The following is a 23407-nucleotide window of genomic DNA, read 5'->3' as shown; positions in this document are numbered from 1 at the left end:
ACACTGTTTGTAAATCATCGCCAAGCATACTTCCATACGATTCCTTATATGTGAACTGGACACGTTTCTGTGAGAGAGGAAAGGCACGTGTCATAGGCGGATCCAGAGGGGGTTGGGGGTGTTGTGTGTGTGCAGGGGTGCGCACCCCCCTTTTGTCCTGAAAGTTTATTAAATGACCATTGAAACTGGTGAAAATGAAGTGTGCACCCTCCATTTTTTCAATAGTGTGCACACCCCAACCCCCCACCCCCCTTTTATCAAAAAGCTGTATCCGCCCCTGCGTGTTGAGACCGCACCTAAACATACAAAGTGTTATGTATATACGAATACGTGCTACCATTTCACACAATGCGATACTGATAGTTATTACGTATTTAGTATGTTTACTTTCTTTACAGACAGACAGACATTCAGGTGTAAAGGTCAAACGAAACACAGTGCTAGACAACTTTGTCACGTTATAACTGTTCCCAATAATATTAACCTCGATCATCATATCAATAGCTGATTATTCAGAGGCTACCGTGATGCACTAATCCTATATTTGGGATTACACTTTCTATGTAAAGTACATATTCTAGCATTCTTGTTAGGTTGTGTTCCACCCGGGATTCGAACCCTCACCCTCAGAGTCAGGCACCTAATCTCCAGCACACAAAGTCAGCCGTCTAACCCACTCAGCCAACGCAGCTTCCACAATCAACACTTCCACAATCAACACTTCCATGTGTAGAAGCTGCGCTGGCTGAGTGGGTTAGATGTTACATTTGACCACTTTCTAATCTGCATCGTGTATTCATATCATGATGCAAGTGGACTAGGCTAAAAGCGGCGTTAAACTATACTCACTCACTCACTCAACAAACAACATTAACTATGGGCTTTTTGTTTTGTTTTGTTGGACAGCTATTCCATACAGACCGTTCAGTAATGGCACTGGTCAAAAGGAATAACCAGAATAAGCATCAACAATTGTCGCCGGGAAGAAGTTCGTAACATTAACATTAACATTTTTGATTTAGTCATTTTATTCCCTACCATTTGGGGAATCCATACAGATCTCACTCTTCATATTTCCAACAAACCATGAACATGAAAATATACCACGTGTGACGTGTTGCTGCAACATAGTTGTACCTTGATGCACTTTTGATAGGTGGATAAATTTCATGAAACACTAAACTGAATTTAATTATGCATATATGCCAAATCTATATTTGAATTAATGATATATCTGATTATCTTTGTGAAATACTCAGTAGTATATACCTAGATAAACACGAAACTTAAAAGCCTAGCTCGAACAATTGTTATTACCGAGATAAAGGACTTCATTAACAGTGAAACATATTTAGGTGAAAAAGGAAAAATCTTGTTTGGTCAAAAGATTATAGTAATTTTCAGCTTCACGTGTCTCAACGAGCAACTGATTCCAAATGATAAGTACTGTGTAGCCATGATACGTATACCGCGTGGGTACAATATGTGAAGCCCATATCTGGTTTCCACACCATGATATTACTTCAATATTGCTAAAGCGGCGTAAAACCAAACTCACTCACTCATGATACGTATATGTCCAGAATCACTTGACTGTCATTACTTATAAGATGCTATAGTCTCCACCGTTAATCACAACTGTCAGGTACGTAATCTGTCAGACATTCTGAACGAGCTCAGCAACTATGCCACTTCTCATCAATTGCTGTTTATATTTATGACTCAGTCCGTGGTGACCTTGGCCATGTACGCCTAGGTCGAGAGATTCATCCTTAGCCTGACCGTGGTCAGCCTACCCAGACCGGGGCCCCAACACCACAACCTCACAAAATGTATTTATTCTTGTATAATATCTACTACACAGACAAGGTATACCCGTAAGTATCGACTCGAAGTTGTCACTGATCCTGGTCAGCGTCACTCTTGGGTACCGTTACGTCGTCACTCACTCACTCATGCGCGCACGTATGTACGCATGCAGACACCGACCCACTCACTCACTCACTCATGCGCGCACGTATGTACACATGTAGACACCGACCCACTCATTCATGCGCGCACGTATGTACGCATGCAGACACCAACCCACTCACTCATGCGCGCACGTATGTACGCATGCAGGCAGACACTGACCCACTCACTCACTCATGCGAGCACGTATGTACGCATGCAGGCAGACACTGACCCACTCACTCACTCATGCGAGCACGTATGTACGCATGCAGGCAGACACTGACCTACTCACTCATGCGCGCACGTATGTACGCATGCAGGCAGACACTGACCTACTCACTCACTCATGCGCGCACGTATGTACGCATGCAGGCAGACACTGACCCACTCACTCACTCATGCGCGCACGTATGTACGCATGCAGGCAGACACTGACCTACTCACTCACTCACTCGCGCACGTATGCGCATGCAGGCATGTACTCACTGACTCATGCGCGCACGTATGTACGCATGCAGGCAGACACTGACCCACTCACTCACACCCAAGTTGGTAACGTCGTTGGACACCAGCACCCCGTGTTTACAACACAATAGCTTATGCATGCATGTAAAGTAAACGTTTTTACATTTCATGTCTGCCTTTTTCTGTATCAATAATCAATAGTACTTGAATGGATGTCTGCAGCAATCCATTTTACACTTCTATCGTTTCCGTGACCACGAAGTAAAACGTTTGTGAAAATATTGTCTCGTGGGGTGTTTTCAATTTGATAACAGCAGGATTCGTCTTGATGAAAAAACATAATTTAATTACACTTCATCTCGAAGTGGTGCCAGAGGGCAAGACGGCCCCAATGTCGCATGCAATTTTCAAGCTTTTTGCTGCAAGCCAAGACCTACTACAAGTTTACCCACTCAACGTGTGTGTCGGAATAGTATTCCAGTATCAGTATACTTTCTACATACTTTAAACAAGTGTAACATTTATTTCCAATCTGACCGTAAACACTTGCTAAAACATAAACATGCTTTAAAGCTGCCTTGTGTGTTAACATTGAGGTGAGGTGAGGTGAAATTGGGTTTTAACGTCGTGCTTGAGAATATTTCGCTCATATGACTACGTGCATGCGTGTGTATGTGTATGTGCGGCTGCTTGTACTAGCCCAGACTTAAGCTGGTTTTATAGTGCTAGCCCACTGAGATACCATTCCGCAGTGAAGTATGAGTACCCCACTCAGACACATTATACTGACTCCGAGCCGACCAGTCCTTGTTGTACCCATTAATGCCGAGCGCCCGGCAGGGACCAACAAGTACCATATTTTAACGTCTTTTGGTATGACGCGGTCGGGGATCAAACCCGCGACCTTCCGCATTGAGGGTGACACCATGCCAAATCTTTTCATATCCAAGCCTTCGTACTAACCTTTAAACAATGGTTTTGTTTCCATCACTAATTTCATGTAAATAATTTCATCAAAACAAAATCTCCAGTATATAAACCTGTATGTTTATTTCATACTGCGCCATTAACAACGAAACATATTTAAGTTAAAACAGAAAAAATAATTAAAATACCAATCAAATTTAAACAGTTAAGGGGAAGACTATACTCACTCACAATCGCGGTGTAACAATACCATTTGCGACGCTGCCAAACAAGGGTAGAGAGGAAATGCTGATTAGAGAACTTCCGAAGATTTCAAAGACAGATAAAACCGATGTTCATCGTGTTGTCAGTAAATTCAAGTTTGGACCTGACAACCCAGTGATTGATAGCACGAGCATCCTTTCACTCACACAGGATACGATGACTTGGTTCACCCGGTCCCGCAGGTCGCCTCTTAAGTGAGTGCGTGAGAGTGTGAGTGAGCTTGGTTTGAAACCGCTTTTAGCAATATTCCAGCAATATCACAGCCGGTCGCCTCTAATGGCTAGTGCTATATTGCAAACTACTATTTCAATAGTTCATTCAGCTGTGATAAATAAATTAATAGAAATGAAAACCTTATTAAAACTATGTTATGAATTATGAAATCGATATCCATAATTTCATTTGTAGGCTCGGAAACGTTGGATAGCTTTACACATAGGTGTGTTTTATTTCAGCAGAAGCTGTTTTTTAATCATTATTAAGTACTTAATGGATGTGCCTGTCCTGTCTCGGGAAGATAATCCACATGCTCGGTTTCATAGTAAGACTTATGAAACAGTATGACAAGGCAGTGTGGCAGGAAGGGTCACTGCAACATTGGTCAACTTGACCTTTATGTGAGAAAGTTCCATTACCTCCGGCCTTTGGTGTGTGCGTTTTACAACACTTGAGGTACGCTCGAGCATGCTGTTTGAAAGATCGTTTTAAAGTTGATTGCTAAGGGTTACAGAATTGAAAGCCTTAGTGAAACATAAAATTAATCAAAATGTCACACCTGACCACACGTGACCAAAACGATATCTGATGTAATTCCATATTTTTACCTGTACCATATGTGGCGGTGTTTTCTCAAAGGAGTACACATGACCTGCCTCTGCATGTGTTTGTAACGGAAGCCTCTGGTGAGGCAGGATACACTTACCTTTTTGCCACACTTGGGGTCAGCATGAATTGATACTGGAGTCATTAGAATTCTAATGATTACATGTGAAGGTCCGGGTTAGAATTGATCTTCAGTAACCCATGCTTGTCGTAAGAGGCGACTAACGGGATCGGGTGGTCAGGCTCGCTGGCTTGGTTGACACATGTCATCGGTTCCCAATTGCGCAGATCGATGCTCATGATGTTGATCATTGGATTGTGTGGTCCAGACTCGATTATTTACAGACCGCCGCTATATAGCTGGAGTATTGCTGAGTGTGGTGTAAAACTAAACTCACTCACGAAGATCAATTCTAATCCGGATCTCCACAGGTCGACTGATGATAAACAAAACATGACTGTCGCGGCATGATGAAAACAACACAACGTTGCAGACTCATGGAGCATGAGACAACTTTGTAGTTGATGATGAACAAATCAACATCGTCGAGTATCAACAATGTTGTAGGTTAATGAAGAACAAGACAATGTGGCAGTATGATGATGAACGAAAGGGTTGACTAACGATTAACAAAACGATGTTGTAAAATGTACTGAAAAGACAAAACAGTGGCGTAGTTTGATGAAATACAACAAAATGTTGAAGTCTGATGAATGTGGTTTTACACCGCTTTTAGCAATATTCCAGCTATATCACGGCGGGCGACACCAGACAATGGGCTTCACACATTGTACCCACGAGGGGAATCGAACCCGGGTCTTCGGTGTGACGAGCGAACGCTTTAACCACTAAGCCACCTCACCGCCCCCAAGTCTGATGAAAAGCAAGATAATGTTTACAGATAATGAGGAACAAGACACGGTTTCAGTATGATGAAGAACAAGAAAATGTGATGAAATTAAAACAGGGATATACATCGCACAGTGGTATGGTGAAAACAATAACACCGAATGCATCGGATTTAAAACGGGTTTATCCTGAGTGTTTATGAGTCTCATAACTGAATCAGTTCAGTGGGTTGACAGTGATGCTGGTTACTTAAGGGATAAGGACTAAAGGTTACAGACGTACGACCTTAACATTCCGTACATACTGAAGATGTTTCTTATCTCTGTCACGACTGTTCCTCCCACTGGTCACATATATCTAGGACTCAACTTGACAATTTCAAGATTACACGGACACAAGTGATGTAATAGTCTCTCATATGCATAACACCGACTCATTAGCCTGACGGAAATTCGTTGATGTAGAATGTAATCAATTTAGTAGTCATGGATGATATAATAATGAGGATTCGGGGATGCCTTGTGGGCACACACCGTCAGGGCCTATTGTTGCAGGTGACATCAGACAGACACACACCTCCAGCTGAGCGTTAACGGGGTCAGTGTACTCTAACAATCTGCAACTGACCGGTGAGTTGGCTTTGGAATACACGATTTTTGTGTTTCACTCTTCTTTGAACGAAAATTAATAACCGGCTTATTCTTCAGTCTTAAAAAAAAGAAGTGCATTATAGATGTGTAGGTTCCGTGGATATACGCAGTGAACGACATGGCCAATTCACATGAAGTGACATCATACGATGGTCCTTTGGAATATAAGTTTATCATTTATCTTCCTGAAATCTGACAAAATGCCAATATTGTGCCTAAATCCCGTTTTTGAATGGATAATTTACAATATACAGAAATTGTAATTTTTATATATTTTTTATATTATACATGTATCGACTACCTGACCTTGCATATCAGAACTACTTCATGTAAATGTACATGTATATATTGACTGTATTACATTTATAGCATTGGTTCCATTTTCAATAACGCATCGTGAAAGAAAGTATAATTAATTTCGTTAAAGCGCAGTAACAGTTGACAATGCCCATGCTGTGAATATCATTTCCTGAAAAGCGTCTGCTATGAATTATCTCCCTTTAGGTCAATGGGCGGAACTGACCGAGCAACTGCTTCCGGTTTTGTTTCCGCAAAAACATGGCTGATGGTGGTGGATGGCTAAAGTTGACTGTGTGGTTGTTAGCAGTTCTTGTAACGATGTGCAAAGCAAGTAGCCCCAAAACATCAACGGTGGCTGCAATACTGTCAACACATGCGGGCACTAGAGATGCCAGCGGCACTCTCACAGTGACTATTTACGAAAACACCTCAATCCGACTCATTGGCACTAACTTCACCAATTCCACAGAGATTTCATTCACAACAGAAAAACTGCTTCCTACAGATGAAGGGTCCACGTGTGAAAGCTCTAAAAAGACGAAGTCTTTCAGTGTCAGTAGATTGATATCGGATACAGTTGTAGAATTCAATATTTCGTTAGAAGACGTAAATATTGCTCGGAATGAAAAGTATTACTACTTGTGTTTGAAAGAACAATCGCAGTGGACTAAACAGGGCAATGATCCCTGGTTGCGGGTGGCAGTCTTACCGAAGGAGGAAAAAGTTTTCCTACTACCGTTATGGCTCCAGATAATTTGCTTAACTGTTTTATTGTGTCTCTCTGGTCTTTTCAGTGGACTCAATCTTGGATTGATGGCTTTGGATAAAACTGAACTTAAAATTATTGAAAAGTGTGGTTCTCCAAGTGAGAAAAAATATGCCCGTGTGATTGTTCCACTGAGGAAACGAGGTAATTTCTTGTTGTGTACATTGTTGTTAGGTAACGTGCTCGTGAACAACACCTTGACAATTCTTATGGATGATCTCTCCAATGGACTTATTGCTGTCATTATGTCCACTATTGCAATTGTCATTTTTGGAGAAATCATTCCACAGGCAATTTGTTCAAGACATGGACTGGCAATTGGTGCAAGGACTAGATGGATCACATTGTTTTTCATGCTAGTAACGTTTCCATTATCATTCCCTATCAGTCTTCTGCTTGATAAAATTCTTGGTGAGGAAATTGGTCAGGTGTACAACAAAGAAAAATTACAAGAGTTAATACGAATGACTGCTGATTCCAAAGTTATTCAAAATGAGGAAGCAAATATCATTGCAGGAGCATTACAACTTTCCAACAAAAAGGTGGAAGATGTGATGACTAAAATTGAAGATGTGTACATGCTGGATATCAACACAGTTTTGGATTTTGACACAATGTCTGAAATCATGAACCATGGTTACACAAGAATACCTGTTTATGATGGAGAGAAAAGTCACATTGTGAACCTGCTTAACACAAAGGATTTGACTTTAATTGATCCTGATGACAAGACTCCCCTGGGAACTGTGTGTAAATTCTACGATCATCGTCCCTTGTGTGTTGACAGTGACATCAAACTGGACTCCATGTTGCAAGACTTTCTCCAAGGTAAGATTTTGCTAAACTGTTATTTAAAGTTGTTACACGACCTCTGATCGGTTATCAGTTGTTGGTATTTTGTCTGTGGCATTTCTGAAATATCCCTAAAATGAAAGTTACTGTCCTACCATCTTTGATTTTTTAATACAACGATTAGTACAAGATAAGTGCCCACTTCAATTCATGGAAGAAGGTAAAACTGGTATCAGTTAAATTGTGATGAGAGGGAAACAAGCTAGTTGCAGATATTTGCCTCAGCTGCTTCTTTGCTTAAGAATCATAACTGTTATTTATATATAACAGTACATTCCCAAAAGAAAGGTGCTTCCAGAGGTGGATGGCTCTAGAACAAGGGGGTATACACGTTTTGTAATTTCAGTAATTTCAAACACTGATGGAGCTATAAAATATTGATTAACAAGAATCTGTTTTGTGCGTCATTGTTGGTTAATCTCATTCAAATAAAGAAAGAAAATTCTTGGTGATTACTGGTTGCTTTGCTTGTACATGTAATAGCTTTAGACTTGCATGTTATATAATAATGTTCTTTGTTTACCATGTATATCATTGGTGTAAACTACATATGTGACATTGATTTGAACAAAGTGGTTTACATTTACCTGCAGATAAACAAAGTAGTTTACAAGGGCCATAGGTCCTGCAGGTAGACAGACTGGTTTACATATGCTAAAGCCCCCATAGATAGAAGGACTGCTTACCAGGGCTATATCTACTGCAGATAGGCAGATTGGTTTACCAGGGCTCTGTCACCTGCAGATAGGCAGATTGGTTTACCATGAGTATATCACCTGCAGATAGGCAGATTGGTTTACCATGGGTATATCACCTGCAGATAGGCAGATTGGTTTACCATGGGTATATCTACTGCAGATAGGCAGATTGGTTTACCAGAGCTCTATCACCTGCAGATAGGCAGATTGGTTTACCATGGGTATATCTACTGCAGATAGGCAGATTGGTTTATCGGGGGCTCTATAACCTCCTTATATGTTAATCACTGGATTGTCTGTTCCAGAGTTGATTACTACAGACTGCTGTCAAAGAGCAGTGTGGTATTAAACAATAAATAAACCAAACATTTTGTTATCAAGGTAGCAGCACAGGAGAAACTGAGAAACATGTTGACATGAGAATATGTGTTGCTCTTTTTCCATGTTCTCTGAAATATATGTTAAACCCTAGTCTGTGTCACAGTCCCTGAACTGCATTATTTTCCCTGGTGCCTAGCTCTCCCTGCAATGTTAGAGCCTTAATTGATTCCCTCCCACTACTGCTCCTTTTCAACTTAAATGTGATTATTTGTTACCATCAATATTATAAATATTCAGAGCCGAAACATTAGTCTAGTTAAACCCGAATTCTGTATCAACTATCAAGTGTCATTTTTCAGTTTTCATAAAGACCTTTAGCATGTAATTATTTTGAAAAATTGTATCATAATTTATATTTGCTATTGTTTCAAGATCAGATATGCTTATGTCAGTGTGCAAAGTACTAAAGAGTTGTCAGCGGGCTGTAACGATGCATCAAACTATCGATGGATTGCAATTGTTGAGTCTCCAATGGCAATTAATTGATAGTAGAAACGAAAAACTATCGATGCATCAATAGTGACTATCGGTAGTTTAGTAGTTGACTTCTACTGATAAATGTGATCTGGATTTCTAGTTTCTTGTCAATCATTAAAAGAGACTGAAACTCCGTCATCTTGTTTTTATTTCATATTAACTATACATTCATTTGGGAAATGACTTCAGATGAGACAATTCAAGGAGAAAAGATAGCAATAGACTATCGCTATCGCTATCGCAATAGTGTGCTGCAATGGATTATCGCTATCGCAATAGTTGTTTCCCCCTCAATAGTCACCCCTAAGTACTGGTATGTATTCATATTAACCAGTTGTGCACTTAATGAACCCTTTCATAACTTGCTGTAAGTTCACCATAACCCAATTAACAGGAGGTGTTATGCAAGTAGCACTGTGGCAGTGTATTCAGGAAGCTGTTAATGGAGCACACGCCTGTATTTTACTCTCACCTGCTGTTAAATTGCAATATCTGTCTGAATTATTAGCATGGAGGCACTCATGTGTGTTATAGCACCTTATGAGGTTTATTTAGCTATTAACAGTGCATATGTATATTATAGCACCTTGTAAGGTAGCTTTACCGTGCATATGTATATTATAGCACCTTGTAAGGTAGCTTTACCGTGCATATGGGTATTATGGGTGTAAGGTAGCTAATATCATGTATGTGCTAATATGTGTATTATGGCAGCTTGTGGGGTAATTGTCATTGCAACTGATTTGGGACAATTATTATCTGAATAAACATTTAATTTCAAAGGCTATTGACGCCTTATCCAGAACATGTACATTGTATATGTCTTAAATCAGATACTTGTCATTGCTTAAGTCTGTCATACAGACCCTGAAGCAAATACATCCAAGAAAACCCATGCAAGTCTAGAAAATGTGGCAAGTCTAGATTTCCACAGCTTCAGCTTCTGAAAATGAAGAAAGTCTCGGCTCCTTTTCATTAAATTTTAATTTTTTTACTATAAACTTTTTTTTCTGTAAAGTATGTTCAATTCAGAGACAAGTGGTTTGTTTAGCCATTGTTTATAAAATGGTTATCCCATTGTTAATCCCCATTGCATTATCCATTGATTGTCGACCATCCTCACTGAGCTATGCAACTGTGTCTTTCATTAATTTCTGTTGTCAGGTGACCTTGGGTATTTTATACTATAGCAGGGGTGGAAATAACCCATTGCCCGACGTCCGAGTCCAGTGTTTTTTTCTGTCGGGCAAGCAAATTTGTATATCACACTGTACCGGTGTCCAGTTGACTTTCCAATGTTAATTATGTTGTTTATTTAAAAAATCAGCAGGAAAACGGTCGGTATAGTGGAAAATTTATCAGGGCAAGTGACATTACATGTGCCACTGTACCGGAGTACACTATCAATTTTAAAGTTATTTCCGCCCCTGTATAGTCCAGAGATGATAAAGTTAACTGGTTTCAGAAAGCAACATCCCCACTCCTATCACTATGTGCTGACCTGGCACACAGTGATTCGTGTGTATAGATATATCTACCTTTATAAAGGAAACTTGTAAGAGTGCAAATCACTGACCTCAAATTGTCACTCCCTACCAACAACTGTACACTCACCCCTTGTATACGGGAAGATGCCAATACGTGTTATCATCGTCATGTGGGATTGTTTCGATGTAGCCAGTCTGTTGTTATAGTCATCAGCATCACAGTACTTTGTTAGGTGTATGCAGCTGTTAACAGTGTATATCTTTGTTACAGTAGTGTGTAGGGTATTAGTAGAAATGTGTATCATAGCACCTTGTGGGTCATGTGTGATGTTTAGCAGTTCATAAGTGTATTATAGCATCATATGGGTGAATTCAGCTATAAACAGTGTATATATCTGTTATACCACTTTGTATATTCAGTTATTAACTGTATACATGTGTATCACAGCACCTTGTGGGTTATATGTAGCTCTTCACAACAGTTCATATGTGTATTATAGCACTATGTGGGTGAATTCAACTATAAACAGTGTATATCTCTGTTATACTAGTTTGTATATTCAGTTATTAACTGTATACATGTGTATCACAGCACCTTATGGCTTATATGAATCTGTAACAGTAAAGTCAATATTTCTGATGTTGATGTTGATTAAGGAGAAGATGTTGGTCATATGGCGGCTGGATATTTCATGTAATAATTAATGCAAAAATTCATATTAATCATTATCACTACAAGCAATATATTAGGATTCAGATATTAGGAAAATATAAATATTAATTTCACCATTTAGCCCAGAGTAGGCGTGTTTAATGTAATACAATAGACACTCTTACTCTGGGCTTAATCTTAATGAGCCTAAATTGAAGTATTAGCTTAATGTTATTCTAATATAGGTGATGACATGTTTACTTTATAAAATAAATCAAAGCACTATATTTAACAGTGTAGACATAGCTTTATTTGTCCTGAAAGGTGTGTCTAAGAGATGACTTTCTATTACTTTAAAATGGTGTCTTTCTCCAAGCTATTACTGATCATGATGAAATTAATATTCCATATTTATCCTAATATCACTAATATATCACTTGTAGTGATAATGATTAATAATGAATTTTTGTATAAATTATTACTCCATGATAATATACCAAGTCTCATGAGTGCCGTCGGCCTTGTCAGTTTGTCAACTGGCAGTGGTTTGTTCAATGTCAAACGTCATGCTTCATGGGTTCAATGTCAAACGTCATGCTTCATGGGTTCAATGTCAAACGTCATGCTTCATGGGTTCAATGTCAAACGTCATGCTTCATGGGTTCAATGTCAAACGTCATGCTTCATGGGTTCAATGTCAAACGTCATGCTTCATGGGTTCAATGTCAAATGTCATGCTTCATGGGTTCAACGCTGAATACAACTGGTGCTCGCTGAATACAACTGGTGCTCGGTTTTGAAGGTAACACAAACAATCAAAGTCTGTTTATAGGAAAACGTGGCACACTCCCAAAATATGTTGTACTTCTGCTTGGAAGAGTCACGCCATTGATGTAGGCACATGAGTAGTAACATTAGTCGTGATAGAACGTTAGCACACTACAGGCTCGTCCATATGGTCCTAATTTACAGAAGCATACATACTCTAGGTGTAAAAAAGCAACCAGCATTTGAACTAAACAGGGTTATGACAAGGACTTTCTGCTTGATTTCCAGCACTGCATCCATAAACATTTGTAAAATTACCATGTGTTTGTATGCCCAATAGTGACAGGTGAAGATCCGAGTTAGAATTGATCTTCAGGAACCCATGCTTGTTGTAAGAGGCGACTAACGGGATCGGGTGGTCAGGCTCGCCGACTTGGTTGACACATGTCATTGGTTCCCAGTTTTGTAGATCGATGCTCATGGTTTAATCACTGGATTGTCTGGTCCAGACTTGATTATTTACAGACGGCAGTCATGTAGCTGGAATATTGCTGAGTGCGGTGTGAAACTGTAAACTCACTCGCTCAGTTATATCTGACTGCCAGCTGGAGACACTATTTGTCGTGGGACATGGGGAAACAGGTGGATTCCATATACGATGGGACTCTCAAGTAGGAAGAAATAAACTGTATGAATTGAAGCCAACAATTGGTTATACCTACTTGGGTTGTCAGTCAAGACGTGATGAGGTATTTTTACGACGATGTTGTATTGGCCACAGTCGATTTTCTCATGACTATCTGCTGAAAACGGATGGGGATTGACCCCACATGTGTGTCTCTTGCGATGAGGTTTTCACCATCAAGCATATTCTGCTTGAATGCGTGGACTTATCATCTGCAAGGGACTCACATTATGATGCAACAAACCTAAAAGATCTGTTCTCCCGCGTGAGCGCTCATCTGATAGTGAACTACCTGAGGGAAGTTGATCTGTATCATAAATTGTAACTGTGAAATGTAACTATCATAAATTGTAACTGTGAAATGTGACTAACAAATTGCCTGCCTTTAAATTTGATGCTATGACTTTTTCTGCTTTAAAAAGGCAATGTAATGAATATATGTTTTTGAAATAAAACTCATTCCGAGTATGTACTTACAATGTTTATTAATGCAAACTTGTTCTCGTCACTATATGGCTGAAATAATGCCGATGTGACGCAAAACCCAACTCAACTCAACTCATATGAGGGGCTGGCCTGTATGTGACATGCTGGCACGAAGCAGGTAGTGCATCAAAAAGGCATGCATGTAGATTCTGTAACAATTCTGTTTGACATGGTATATATTCATTTATGTAAATTAGATTCTGCATTACTTCCTGACATGATGCACGGTTAGCAGCTAACATATACTGAATTTATGAAACAACACATTTATTTGCTTGTACCTTTGTGAAAACCGACAGGTGTGCATACCTTTGTGAACACCTACAGGTGTGCATACCTTAGTGAACACCTACAGGTGTGCATACCTTAGTGAACACCTACAGGTGTGCATACCTTTGTGAACACCTACAGGTGTGCATACCTTTGTGAACACCTACAGGTGTGCATACCTTTGTGAACACCTACAGGTGTGCATACCTTAGTGAACACCTACAGGTGTGCATACCTTAGTGAACATGTACAGGTATTCATACATTTGTAAATAATCACATACAAGCCTACATACCTATGTTGTCACATTCAGGTATATTAACACAAGTATGCAAATGTGTCCCTTATAATAGGGTGTAAGTAACAATCGAGGAAAAGTGAATTTTGAATTGCTATTGCTCAAGTTCCGCTGGCAATACTTCTATATATGTTAAATAAAATTAGTTAACATCAGGTGACTGAACTGAAACTGTGCCGTAGTTAATATTGCATCACTATTGCTGAAGCAAATGTCGTCAATCCAGACCTAAAGGAGACACTACCAAACAGTGGTATATTGAGAGTCTGACCAGCCCTGAGGAAACGGTTAACCTAATGGTATGAACTAACAGGCTAATTCCTGTAACTGTGAGGGATGTTTGATGAGGAAGATGAAACAGGATGCCACTACATCAAAGTGGTGTTTTCATCAAAACAGTGGCAACAATGTGCTTCTTTCTGTGTCTTTTATAGCAGTTTTTCAGTCCTACTTTACTATTGACAGAAAAATATTTCACATGAACCCAACTTGGTGAAAATGACTGATGTTAAATATGGGAGCGGTCTCTAGGATGGCCTAGAACCTATCCCAGATGTAAAGTTGTCTGGTGGATATGTATGTATTAGAGTAGAGTGTACTTTCATTAGCCAACGTTCCTGAATGTTGCCACATGTTCTAGATAGGTGGGTACACACACCGCCTAATTCCATCAGCATTAATAATTCATCTTTTTGACGTAATGGAATCAGTCGTCCCTGGCATGCTGCTGGTGGATTTGTTCACCAGCCTGCTTGTCAGTTTCTGAGTATTTCCCTCAGGTAGACAGGAACGGGAGAGTCAGTGAATGTAGTTATTTGTCACGTACAGCTATCTTTTTGTCCTGTATCATCAGTTGTGAGTCTGGCCATTAGTGGTCGATAGCATGAACAACGCACCATGTTGTCGGAACCTGATGATGCATCAGGATCTATCAGAGGCTGTTATTCGGTCCTAAGGCCAGACCAATGTTATTTCTTGTTTTACGGCTTTTTGTCCTCCGAAAACCTAAAGGCAGGAGGAAAAAAAATCACCAGTCAAAGTAATATTCCTTTTGAATACTAAAAGTATTACCCGTGAAGGTCCTGGTTAGAATAAACCTTCAGTAACCCATGCTTGTCGTAAGAGGCGACTAACGGGATCGGGTGGTCAGGCTCGCTGGCTTGGTTGACACATGTCATGACTCATCGATTCCCAGTTGCGTAGATCGATGCTCATGCTGTTGATCATTGGATTGTCTGGTCCAGACTACGATTATTTACTGACTGCCGCCATATAGCTGGACTATTGCTGATTGCGGCATAAAACTAAACTCACTCTCACACTAAAAGTATTTTACTTTTGTCAATTTATGAAGTGTATATCGGCCAAACAACAATCTAACAAACATTTTCTTGTATGTTTACATATTTAGCCAATAAAAGCATTAGAATTGTATTTTTTAAGCTGGGAAAATTAGTGCATTTTTTTCTTATTCTTAAAAAACCCGACTGGCGGATCCGTAAAACAAGAAAAAAAATTGGTCTGTCCTAAAGACCGCAAATACCCACATTCCCAAATTTTCCAAAGTTTAGGATTTAAACTGTTCCCAGTATATGTTATAGTAATATCTATTATTATGGTGATGATGATGACTGGTTGACTTGTACTTCATTGATATCTGGACCAATGATGAAGAAGAAGATGCTTTAATGACTAGTTTTATGAAATATTAATTGTAATGTTAACATACAACACTGATATCCACCTTTTGAACAAAAATATCCTTCTCTGCCCCCTACCCTAACTGACAAGCCAAATTGGTTAAGAGTCCTAAATAGACACTGCACATTCTCATTCCGTTGTATAACTTGTGTGACCGGAAATCAACGTGGGCTGATTGTACTACTGGTCTTTCAGATAGCAGAAGTAGCAGACGTCCTCTTACAGGGCTCCCACAGGTCAGGGAAAAGTCAGGGAAATTTGGCCTGCCATGCCTATGGGAACCCTGTGCTTATCATTTCAAATCGTTTTCGTATTAGGGTGTAGTTCTGGTGAAGCAGTTGGTATCACCACATATACTTCGTTTATTAAATGGCTAGCTTAGAATGATATCTGGTTTTCAGCAGATCGGCAAGCTGTCTCTGCAACATTGGCTGATCGACCTTTCCTTCTTCATCCCAGGATCATCCATATCTGTTTCTCATAACACTGTATAAACAAATGTTAATGTTTTGGTTTATATACATTTGACAGCAGCAGACAGCTCCGATATTGTTTGTTGATATTGTGGAAATGATAGTGCCAGGTGTAACTGTATGTTGCAGATTTATTGGTTTCTTGACATGACGTGATGCAAAGGTCCCAATCTCAGGGTGGCATCTTTCCAAGCTTTGTGACCTTCAGATCATCATTTTGCACAAACCTTGAAAGTATTGTCGGGTATACACTTATCTCTGATCAGCACACGTGTTCATCTTTATTTTGAATTCTAGATTTTGAATGGATCCTTCAGAGTAATCTTTACTTGTTCATTCATAGCACTCCTGAACTTCCCAGTGTTAATATTAACTCCATTGTACCCAAGGAAAAGGTGTGTATGATAGTTCTTGAACCTGTTCTCCCATGATTTAGGCGGAAACATCCAAGTTGCAATCTTGTTTTCTTTATATCATTTACTGCCAACATTGATTGTCTGTCTAAAACTGAGAAAATGCTACTAGACAATAATGTAGTGTGAAGACGTGGATGGTGGACAGGGCTATGTATTGGCGTGGTGTGGTGTGGCGTGGCAGTTTTGGGCTTTCACTCACTGGTTTGTGTGACCTCACTGTACAATTTGGAAACACCAACATATGACGATCTCCTTTCGACGCCTGATGAAGAGTCTCACAAGGAACACTCTGACGCTATGTGTCTCAAGATGGTCACAGAGGCGGTGGGGTAGCCTAGTGGTTAAAGCGTTTGCTCGTCATCGCCGAAGACCTGGGTTCGATTCCCCACATGGGTACAATGTGTGAAGCCCATTTCTGGTGTCCCCCGTCATGATATTGCTGGAATATTGCTAAAAGCGGCGTAAAACCCAACTCACTCACACAAGATGGTCACAAAAGCTGGGTTGTATCATGTGATATGAAGAAGCAGAGGAAACAGATTCAAAGTGTCGTCAAATAACTTGTTACAAAATATGTCATGATTATATTGATTTCTGTCTTTCAATATCATTAGGTCAATTCACTAAAATGAAAATTTGTCAGAAAATTAACTCATTATATAGTTTTGACAAAATGGCTATTGTTTATGGAATGTACAGTTCGCAGTGTATGGTTATTTTGTAGGTGATATGATCCTTATGTTGATATAAAAGTAGGAACCCGTGAAGATCCGGGTTGGAATTGGTCTTCTGCAACCCATGGTCATCGTAACTGGATCTGGTGGTCAGATCCTCGCCGACTTGGTGGACATATGTCATCGTATCCCAGTTGCGTAGACCTATGTTCATGATGCTGATCACTGGATTGTCTGGTCCAGACTCGATTATTTACAGACTGCCACCATATAGTTGGAATATTGCTGAGTTGGGCGTTAAACACAAAACCAACAAACATAAAGTAGACTTGAGCCCTTTCTATCATGGTCTAATTTACTGGCTGACTTGAGTGCTTTAAAAATATACTGAAATACACATGTTTAAAGTAATATATTACTTGTTTGAGAGGACAGATTTGGGAGATGATATTTATTGCACTTGTATGTGATATATTGCGTGACACTTTTCTAGCACACCTGTAGTTCTGCATGGTACAAGATTTTAACACGAAAGTGTTTTAAAAATATATATTTCCTGAGGACAAGGAACTAATACCACTTTCATTTCTGTTTCATGTGTGTAGATTCAAAATGTGAAGTTCTTGACTTCACCTCCTGTTGCTGAAAGTGGTGTTAAACCATATTGACTCACTCACTCACTCACTTCACCATGTTAGTTCCACACCTGTGGTTATAACACATTTATCTAAACACCATCTTTGTAAGACAGTGAATGAGTTTAGTTTTACGCTGCTTTAAGCAATATTCCATCAATTTCGCTGCAGGGGACAACAGAAATGGGCTTCACACATTGTACCCATGTGGGGATTCAACCCAGGTCTTCGGTATGAGCGAATGCTTTAACCACTACCCCAGCTCCCCTTGTAAGACAGTGTTGTTCTTGTGGGATTGATCCTAGTGGTGGCACTAACTGGTACTATATCCACTACCAGTCTGCTGGCCATTATGGAGGGGTGCAAGTGGCCCAGAAGTCTATGGCATTCCTGAAAGCTTTGGAGACCTATAGCCTGAACTTTTCCTTGTGCATACTCAAAGCCAATTTTATACTGAATAGAATACGTTTCACTCACTATAAATTGACATTTTAAGGTGGATTCCTTCTCTTGAGCTTTAAAGAATGTTTTTGTCTCCAAACAGATTTTGCACAATAAACCTTAGATTATGGGTTTGAATCCTAGACTTGCCCTGAGTAGGTTTGCTAGCGTCGTTTGTGGGTGTCACCTAAGTAGCAGATGTCTAGGATCTACATCAGTATATTCAGGATATCTCCCACATTTAGCTGACATGCCGTGGTATAACTCTGAAATATCACTCACTCATTCAGGAAATAAAAGTCAGGAAATAAAACTCTATTTACACTATATTCTTTTATTGTCTGAGAAAGGTTCACAGATGCATCAAACTTTGTTGTGTCCACATTTCTCAGAACCAGATGAATAGTTTGACTAATCAGGATTTGACACGTCACCTCACCCATATTACTGCAGAAAACAAAACAATGTAATAAAATTATAAACAACAGCATCTGTCAACTATAAATGACGCATCTGTATGCATATTCTACAAATTATGTACAGTAAATTCAACCAGAGATTTTATGGCTTAGTTTGAGACACTAGATTAATTCCTCTTCAATACTCTGCAGCTGAAGTATGCTGAAATAGTTTTTGGGATGCTTTGGTATCCCCCAAATTATTTTTCTTCAGTAAATATACTTTTTTCTTCAGTATATATAACAGCCTTGTAATTACCATGAAGGTGGTGATCTACTAGGAGAGTCATTGAAGTCACAAGTTTGGGCTCACTCATTTTTTATAAAGCGTAATAAATTCTGTGCGTGTCCCCAGAACATTTGAAACGACCTAGCTGTCTTTTAGCAAGTATTAATATCTCATTCAACATTTAAATACCCTGTACAGGACATTTATTACGTGAACATTTCATCCCAGAGGTCACTGCTGAGTCGTGTTTGTAGACTAAGTAGTTGTGAAATTATGGAAATTATTCGTCTTTATCATCTTGTGTCGTGATTTTAACATACCTTACAGTAAAGTTTGGAGTGAGTGAGCGAGCGAGCTGCTTTAAACATAAGTACAGTCATGTAGGGGATCAAACTTGGGCTTGACTGATTTGCTTGAAACATGAACATTTTGTAGGTGTGCTTTGTTATTTAACTTTGGCGGTGGTAGCCTAGTGGTTAAAGTGTTCCCTTATCACGCCGAAGACTCGGGTTCGATTCCCTACATGGGTACAATGTGTGAAGCCGATTTCTGGTGTCTCCTGCCGTGATATTGCTGGAATATTGCTAAAAGCGGCGTAAAACTAAACTCACTCACTTACTGTTATTTAACTGTATTGTGTCAGCATGTAAGTAACCATTCTTTCTCCACCTAGAAACATGTTTTTCATAGAGGGACTCTTTCTGCAGAAAATATAGAAACGTGTTTTAAGAATCATGACACGTGACACAGTAAGGTCACAGGGAATCTTAGTATAACTCCCCATCAATGTTTTTCATTAACTTCTGTATACAGAAGATTTTATCAGGGTGTCTGATGGCCATGTGGCCTTGTGATGATGAGCACATGTTGAAGTAGAAAGTCATGAATAATAGATTGTAGTACCTCATGCCACCTATACAAAATTGGATTTTCCACATGGAAGCTACAATAGGCAATAATTATCATGTTGTATGAGTGTGCAAACACTGGTCTTGGACTGACTGACTGACTGAGTTTAGTTTTCGCCGCTTTTAGCAACATTCCAGAAATATCATGGCGGGGGACACCAGAAATGGGCTTAACACATTGTGCCCATGTGGGGAATCGAACCCGGGTCTTCGGCGTGACGAGCCAACGCTTTAACCACTAGGCTACCCCACCGCCCCACACTGGTTTTGGAGTCCAGTTGGAGAGCAATGCTGTATTCTCTATAGTGGAGATCAGCCGTCAAATATTCTGGGAGGGGGTGTGGGGTGATTGTTTTTTCATATTGGGACAGAATCTTTTCTTCTTGTGTTTCATGATAAAAGCATTGCATTTTCAGGACAACCAGTCTGTTCACCAGTTTCTTCAGTTCCTTGAAGACGAGGAGTCATTTAACTTATATTAAAACATTATCCCATGTCCTCTGTGATAGGACTCCAAACAAGCTTTGGTGTATTGGGGGTGGTGAAGTTGCCTAGTGGTTGAAGCGTTCGTTCGTCATGCTGAAGACCTGGGTTTCGATTCCCCACATGGGTACAATGTATGAAGCCAATTTCTGGCGTCCCCTGCCGTGATATTAGTGGAATATTGCCAAAAGCGGCGTAAAACTAAACCACATACTCACTTTGGTGTAGTGTCATGATTTCATGGGGGCAGTGGGGTAGCCTAAAGTGGTTAAGGCGTTTGTCACGCTGAAGACCTGGGTTCGATTCCCCACATGGGCAAATTATGTGAAGCCAATTTCTGGTGTCCCCCATTGTGATACTGCTGGAATACTGCTAAAAGTGGCATAAAACCCAACTCACTCACTCATGATTAATCATTTCACACATTCATAATTAATCATTTCACACATTGCAATCAATTTCTGCTCACAAGATGGCTTTCTACAGCTAAGGGTTAACATACTGCTAATATGAAGACTGTTACAAGGTGTGACCATGTACTTTCCAGGACAGAAGCACAGACTGTAACACATCTAGAAGACAGATCTGTGGTAGACAGCAAGTTATTCACGCCTGGCCACCAGTCAGTCGAGAATCCTGGTCCTTTTTTTAGTCAACCTTTACAAGCAGGGAGTGTGGGAGACATGTCTCTCTCCACGTCCCCACAGGGTGCTAATTATTGGATAATTCTTGAGATAGCTGATTGTCAAGTTGTCCTGGTGTTGGAAGTAATGGTGATCAGATTAACTGTTTGATTCATGTCAGTTGTGGAGCGCTACAATTGTTATAAAGCTGCTGATCAACGATATGAGTTTTGCATTAGCATGATTAGAAGCAGTCCTGTAGCCATTCGTTCTGTCCACATCTGGTACAGATCTCTTTACAATGGTTATCACTGGGAATCATGGTTAGATACATGAAAGTTACATGTTACAAGTTACAACTCTGAGAGTTTATAGGACCGTATCATTTCATGTATTTATATTATTGATGCTATTTGTGGAATATGTGTTCTTTAATACCCTGCCAGACTGGCCAACCTTCTTAAGTGGTTTGAGGGTTGGTGTAGGCCTTGCTGGCTAGGGCTACTTGCAGGGGCCAGAACTAACTAAGTGCCCATGGACCCCAGATTGGTGGCTGATCACTAGTCGATTAGTGGTGGTCCGATTAATTGAAATAATCGAAGATTGGTCGTAGTGACTAAACGACCAAGCAATCGATCATAATTTCTCATAATCGAACACAAACAATTCTGGAACACTTGTTTTCATTAACAATATTTTTCACATGGTTGGTTTTGTCTGTTCATTTCGTAAGCACTACAAGCTCGTTTCAAGTCATGATTGAATTTATCTTTAAGATTCCAAGAAATTTATGACCCTAACATACTAGTCATCTTTTAAAGATGTGAAATTTTGCCAAACAACCCCAGAAGAACTACATTTTTCCCCCTTATTTTAATGTGCATTAACAAATTTCATAAATGATGCTAACCAATTATTTTCGATGATTGATCGATAGTAATGAACCAATCATCAATTATGAGATTTTAACCAATTCCCAACACTATAGTCGATAGACTGTATTGTCCTTACACAGTCACATGTTTTCAGTACCTTATTAATACTAGCTTCAGATACAAAACTGCGATATACTAGCTGCCATACTATTCATCACTGACAAATTTTTATCTGCTTTTATTAATTTAATACTTTTGAAGTTGAAATATGGTTGAAATAATGCAGATTCTATTTAATCTGTTAATTCATTATGACAGGAGTTAGAGACGTAACAAATTAATCTTTATTAGTAGTTCCCTGTTGAGGGCAGTGGGATGCCTAGTGGTAATCGTGTTTGCTGGTCACGCAGCGAAAACCCAGGTTTGATTCCCAGCATGGGTACAATGTGTGAAGCCCATTCTTGTTGATATCCCTTGAGGTTGCTTTGCTGGAAACTTGCTGAAAGTGGAATGCTTACACCTAAAGTCTTTTGCACGACATTAGAGCAGAGTATTTTGCCACTTCTGTTTTCCCATTAACTGCTTGCTGTTATGCTGAATAAACTCTGTGAATGTGCATGTATTCCACATCAATTGTACTGAGGGAATTTCAGACCCAAATCAATGTCTGATAACATTTCCATTAAATCTGAGTATGATTCAATTGTCGTTGCTCATGAGCTGAAGGAAGGACATCAAATATTCATGATGAAGTATGATTCAAGATCAGGTGGGCATATTTAGTGGTGGCTTCTTGCCCGAGTCAACAATTGGTAACTGTATAATACAAGCACTGGAGGGACGATGTGAAAATAGAGCAGTGTTAGAAATTAATAGGGGTAAATTGCTGTAGTAATTGAAATAGGGGTCTGAAAACTTTAATCTTTTACCTCATGGATGCAATGTCAGTTATGGCACTGAGACCTTGCTAGTCGACATGGTCTGTGATGGCTTGAAGGTATTGCTAAAATCGTTAACAGATGTGGTCTGTGACTAAGGTATGTCCTTGCTAGCTGACTTTGTGACTCAAGGTGACTTGAGGTGTGACCTTCTTAGTCGACATGGTCTGTGATGGCACCAAGGTATTGCTAAAATTGTTAACAGATGTGGTCTGTGACTTAAGGTATGTCCTTGCTAGCTGACTTTGTGACTCAAGGTGACTTGAGGTGTGACCTTCTTAGTCGACATGGTCTGTGATGGCACCATGGTATTGCTAAAATTGTAAACAGATGTAGTCTGGTCCCCTACAATAACTTTGCTGTCTGAAGTTTGCAAACAAATGATTCAGGTGTAACACATGTTGTATTTGGGATTGCATTTTACAGTAAAGTACATTAGGGGCCTGACTCTGAGTTTGTGGGTTTGAATCCAGGATGGGACTCAACCCAAAAGGTACTAGAA

At 39.7% G+C, this 23407-nt stretch overlaps 1 protein-coding gene across 1 annotated transcript in view; it reads left to right on the top strand.

The window, feature by feature from the left end:
- The first annotated feature begins 5830 nt into the window (after positions 1 to 5830).
- LOC124274329 (metal transporter CNNM4-like) overlaps positions 5831 to 23407 on the top strand; it is a 70610-nt gene continuing 53033 nt past the window's right edge. Inside the window, exons 1-2 of the mRNA XM_046709687.1 lie at positions 5831 to 5910; positions 6436 to 7825. Of these exons, the coding sequence (XP_046565643.1) occupies positions 6490 to 7825 (1336 nt within the window). The 5' untranslated portion in view covers positions 5831 to 5910; positions 6436 to 6489. The remainder of the gene's footprint in view (positions 5911 to 6435; positions 7826 to 23407) is intronic.

This window comes from Haliotis rubra, unplaced genomic scaffold (assembly GCF_003918875.1).
Source record: "Haliotis rubra isolate DU_JTF1 unplaced genomic scaffold, ASM391887v1 Scf19, whole genome shotgun sequence".
Taxonomy (NCBI): domain Eukaryota; kingdom Metazoa; phylum Mollusca; class Gastropoda; order Lepetellida; family Haliotidae; genus Haliotis; species Haliotis rubra.
Note: the sequence above shows the minus strand (reverse complement) of the source record. Positions and strands in the feature narration are given on the sequence as shown.